This window comes from Cynara cardunculus, unplaced genomic scaffold (assembly GCF_001531365.2).
Source record: "Cynara cardunculus var. scolymus isolate 2C unplaced genomic scaffold, CcrdV1 Un_Scaffold_6222, whole genome shotgun sequence".
NCBI classification, from domain to species: Eukaryota; Viridiplantae; Streptophyta; class Magnoliopsida; order Asterales; family Asteraceae; genus Cynara; species Cynara cardunculus.
This window is the reverse complement of record NW_020202833.1, coordinates 7,117-12,467: the sequence shown is the minus strand read 5'-3', so window position 1 is coordinate 12,467 and position 5,351 is coordinate 7,117. Positions and strand designations below refer to the sequence as shown.

At 37.3% G+C, this 5,351-nt stretch overlaps 1 protein-coding gene across 1 annotated transcript in view; it reads right to left on the bottom strand.

The window, feature by feature from the left end:
• LOC112504624 (E3 ubiquitin-protein ligase UPL1-like) overlaps nucleotides 1-5,049 on the bottom strand; it is a 17,319-nt gene extending 12,270 nt beyond the window's left edge. Inside the window, 5 exon segments of the mRNA XM_025108573.1 lie at nucleotides 8-1,930; nucleotides 2,116-2,319; nucleotides 2,398-2,493; nucleotides 4,612-4,756; nucleotides 4,863-5,049. Coding sequence (XP_024964341.1) covers nucleotides 8-1,930; nucleotides 2,116-2,319; nucleotides 2,398-2,493; nucleotides 4,612-4,710 — 2,322 coding nt within the window. The 5' untranslated portion in view covers nucleotides 4,711-4,756; nucleotides 4,863-5,049.
• Between the last annotated feature and the right edge of the window lie 302 nt (nucleotides 5,050-5,351).

The following is a 5,351-nucleotide window of genomic DNA, read 5'->3' as shown; positions in this document are numbered from 1 at the left end:
GGTGTACTAACACCATCACATGAAAGATGCATAACTGGATAAACTGTTCATCACCAATTCCTTCTGAGGCTGAATCTGAGGCAACAACTAGACATTGACCTACATTTTCCTTGTCTTCGGTATCCATATCCATAGCATTGCTCTCATTAACTTTTCCCGATTGTCCTCTACCCTTGCAGTCCTCTATTGAAGCGATTTTATTAACGATCTCAATAATCATATCTACACCAGTACCTCTCAATGGGGAGACATGACGCAAAAGCTCCTCAACAGCATTTGCCAAAGGCACAATTCCATCATTCATTGCAAGTACATATTTCTTAGCAGTGAAAATATCAACCAGAAACCTTAAAGTTGAAGCTTCTCTGACTGCCTCTAGGCCCTTGGTGTTGAGACAAATAGCCCCAATACCATTAGGAACACATGTAAGAGCTTTCGAAGAAGGCAGAATTCCAGCTTTCACCGACTCTAGAAACGCGTCAGGAAGACCCAATTCCTCCAACACACCATAACAAGTGGGGTCTTTATGAATCATTTCACTCATAACAGTAACAGCTGCAGAATATATATCACCTCCAAACTTATCCACATTCTCAAAGATCATTGAGAGAGTGGCAGGCAAAGAAACATCATGAACACCCTGAGGTCTTGTTGAATTTGATGGAGCATAAGTAGCAGAACCAAGTGCCTTCAACAAAACCCTGATGAGCCGGTTCTGTGAATAAAGCCAATCAACATTAGTGCTTGAGGACTCCCCAATGCTCATTGAACTATCATTACTTATTTCTGAACCAATCACCCTAACTACTTCTATCTGCAGTCTGTTGGTTAAAAGCTCTACTCCTCCCAAGTCTTTAAAGAGAGTGACGGCTGAATTGCTGTAGTCCATCAGCTTTTGCAGAGTCTTCACTGCTAAACAGACAAGATGCATATGTGAAGGATCTGAGTCCTCTAAAAGAGGTAAAAATGTTGGGACCATTCCCGATCCCCGTATAACACTCCCAGAACTTGATGTGGATATCACATGAAGCAAATAGAACTGGAGAAGTGCTTCAACAAAAGCAATAGATGATGGGTCGCTGGAGTTATTTAAAGAAGAAATCGCCCTTTGCAGCACATTAAGGAGAATCATGCGATTCCCCCCAGCAAAGCTAATGCTTGACCCACTCAAAATGCGTGCCCTCTCATGAGATGATGAATATGCCGCTAGTTGGGATCCAAGAGCATGCATTGCAAGTGTACGAATTGTTCCAGGTATAGTGTCTTCAGATTTCACTAGTCTTATTAACTCGTTTGTATATTCTGGCTCATTAGCAAAAAAAGACACCAGTTCATCATGAGAATCACTTGATTGAACAAGGACGATGAAGGCAAGAAGGCATATCTTGCTGTACAGCCTGCATATTCTAGAAGATCGGAAGGCATGAGCATATCTAACCCTACTCAGCAACGAGAACCTATGCTCAGGAGGTATGATGTACTGCTCAATCAACATCTTCATCAAAGATATGTCATCCTCCTTATGCAAGTGAAGATTAGGAATGTGAATAATGCTCGTGCTGGTAGAAGTGATCATGTCACCACSATCACCTGTACTTGGGKTATTTGTACCATGCAACTCAAAGTAGAGGGTAGAACCCACACGGTTCTGAGAATTGTCACTTTCAGTTTGTACATCTGATGGGAACAAGCTTAGACCTTCATCTTGGGTTCTTTCATTTAACATAACACATGAATACAGGCCCAAACCCTCTTCCTTGCTTCCCCATCCTTGCGCTAATGACAAAAGACAATTGTTTATTGAACCACATCCTACCAGCTTCCCACTTGCATGAAGTTTTGAGGKATTTATTTTCACTAATGCTGAAAGAGTCTCCAAGGTTCCAATGAGAATATCAGGGTCTGTGGATGCAAGCAAGAGCTTGAAATGCTGAACAAACAAAGGTAACTTCAGAGGAGAATATATATAAAGGCATTCAAAAATATAACAGCACAAATATGCCTTCCAATAAAGAAACAGCAGATGTACAAATATAAAACAGCAGTATATAGATAGGCAGCATATCATATTATGAACCAAAATAATATTTCTTTACTCGACCATTTTCACCATACCTCTAAACCATCGAAGGAACTTTTGTTGTGACAATTTTCTAAAACTATTTGCATCACACGCAAGATGTGAAGAACCGATTGCTTAGGGAAAGGAGTATCATCTTCTAGAGTATCTGCCAAAAGTAGGTCCTTCCTGCTAGACAAGTATGTCTTGAAGTATGTATCAAAATGCAGAAACAGCGGCCTCCAATGATGAAAATTTCCCTGAAAAAATGGAAAAGGTAAGCAAACTACAAGATGTAAATTAATTCAAAAGATGGCACAAGGTATTATCTTTATCACCTTGCCGTACTCCCAGTGAAAACCAGAGAGAGGGATTGCTATGTCTTGCAATGGACACTGAATCACCTTGTTTATGAATGTTTTCACTTTTGGGGGCTGCAAAAAGAACAATGGCAAAGATTAATGTAGTTAAGACAAATAGAAAAACATATAAGCAAATCAATAATTATTCTTGATCCCTTTTTACACATTACGAGAATAGAACAATATCCCCAAGTCATAAACATGAAAAATGTAGGTGACAGAATCATCCTTGTGAAATGGAAGGCACCCGGCACCCACAATATTTTCTCTACCTTCCTAATTGGTTAACATTTACCAGTTTTTATAATTTTCTTGTACTCAATGCACTAAATTATGTCAGCCATTAACTACAGACTCTATCCCTTGAAAAATATGAAGTTATATCTGAAGTATAAAGTTCAAGAAAGTGCCATGATGCAGGTATACTTGGTTTTTAACATGCAATCATCACTATTATATGAGACTATAAAGTTGCACCCTAGAAGAGAAAAAGATGTATTAACCTTTAAAACATCTCGTCTGTTAGAGGCATGCAACAACACATGAATCTCATATTATCTAGGTTATATCTTCACATTATCTTGTATTATCTCTCCAAATTCTAAGTTTCTAACTTGGCATTGGAGGTTCACCACTTGGGACAAGCCTTTCACCACCTCCTGATAAGAACTATTGATTAATGAACTAAGAGGAGAGACATAATAGAAAACGCACTGGAATGCCATGTGCCTGATTGTATGGCATTGTTATAATTCTCTTAATTGTCCATTGAGACGTTTCTAAAATAATTGATAATCTGCTCTAAGAGTTGATTGAACAAGCTTTTATACAGGGCTGCACTTTCTGTGAGCCAATCACCTATCTAATACCCTGCTAATAAAATTGCCTTCTCCTAACATATCCCATTGTGAGCCCCATATAATCATATAGGAGTGTTAGAGTGAAAGCAAACGAAAATGTTTCATGTTTCTCTTTATGTTGTTCTATCTAGTTCGGGATGACACCTGTGTCAATTGTGGAACTATATTATATATTCATGCTCATGGAATAAAAGAATGGCTCCTAAAATTTGTTGTGCTTTATCTGCACATCAACATTTCAAATCAAAGAACCCATTCTGTGTTCAGTGAATCATCATCTTATGCTACAAAATTGAACAATACATGGACCACAGAACATAATAGAATTAGGTAAGAAGTGGGGTAACAAATATGTAGCTTTTATGATATAAAGAAGATAAACGAAAGAAGAATACAGGATGACAAAATCAATTGACATATTTGAAGCATCAACTTAAGGGAGAAGGGTAGGAAAAGCACATAGAAGCCTGAAACCTACTTCAAGCACATAAATCCCATGTGTGTCTTCCAATAGTACATAAACAGGGTCATGTAACATACATGTAAAACATTTACAGCCATGCTATTTGAAGTTGTGATATGAACTCATAATGCCTTCAAAATGCTACTTTGCCTTCAGATAAACTAAGAAGCAATGGCATCATAGAAGTTTAAAAAAGACAATTCCTTTTAAATAGCTAATGAGTTGGCAAGGCAGCAGCAAATTAACAAGCTGGTACTAAATTTGAAAAGTATCTCCAGGACGTAATAATGTTCTTCTATATCATATAATATGTTTCACCACCACTGTGATTGCAAATCAATTAATAATCAATGACAATATAAGGAGCTATACATTCAATTTATATATCACTCAACAAGTTACTTTTCAACTTCCAGATTGATATATGGATTTAAAACTTCCAGGGAAGAAAAATAATAATATAACTCCAATAGCATTTGCAAGAAAAGCCATATCTAAATTACATTTGACAAGTACTAGATATCATATCAAAAATCGAATTGTTGATTTTTTTAATGGATGAGGCTAACAACTAKAACCCCTASAAAAGTGCGGATCCAGTTTAACTCCAAACCGTACATGAACATACACGAGTGCTACATGTACCAAGRAAAACCCTTCTAATCATGCTATTCAAATCGTAGAATACACTGATTACACGTCAATTAATTAACCAATAACATAAAAACTTGGAAACAAACAAAATGTAGCCCTATCTTCAATTAATAGACCAAATTTTAACACCAAAAAACATGAAACCCCCAATAAAACCACGCATAAACACTTCACGAAGGCGAAGAATTACTGAAAGGGCGCAAAATTTCTTACAGTCTCAGAGTCAAGTTTAACATTCGGACCGATAGGTCCTTCACCGGATAAAAGTTGCCGTAACCTCGACGGCAAGCTCGATCTTAGGGTACCCGCCATAAGATTTCACAGCCACTCCTCTTCTACTCCTCTACACTCCTTTATACTGCAACACGAACACAAAAGACATCAATTTCTAATCAAACAAATCCTAGATAATCGATTAAATCATAAAAAAATATAGAAAAACAAAGAGGGTCGTAAAGATTGACCTGGTTGTGTAGAGATAAACAAGGGATTCATAAACATCAAAGTAAATTGAAAATCAAGAAAGAGAGTAAAGGGTTTATGTGTACGAGAATGAGGCCCAAAGCCCAGAGAGTAGAGAAAAAGGGTTCTCGTTTGTGTGTGTTTTGGTTAACCCTCAGAATCGGAGAAGAGAGCTGCTTTTATACAGAAGGGTAGTCCTCTCCCTCTTTCTACACTCGATGTAAAATTGAAGGCGATTTTTGCACTCCGGTCCATGAAATGAGTCTTTTCATTCGTCTGAAATTACACAAATAGTCCTTATACTTATGGTTAAAGTACATTGATCGTCCCTAATGGTTAAAAACTCTTGTTTAAGTCCTCATGTTGACTCCCTCATTTAAATTTAATCCCTTCGTCACATTTTTGTTGCTTTTTAGGACTAACTTGGTTATGACATAATAAGCATTTATCGTTACATTATGTTTCTCGCATTCAATGCATAACTTAGACAT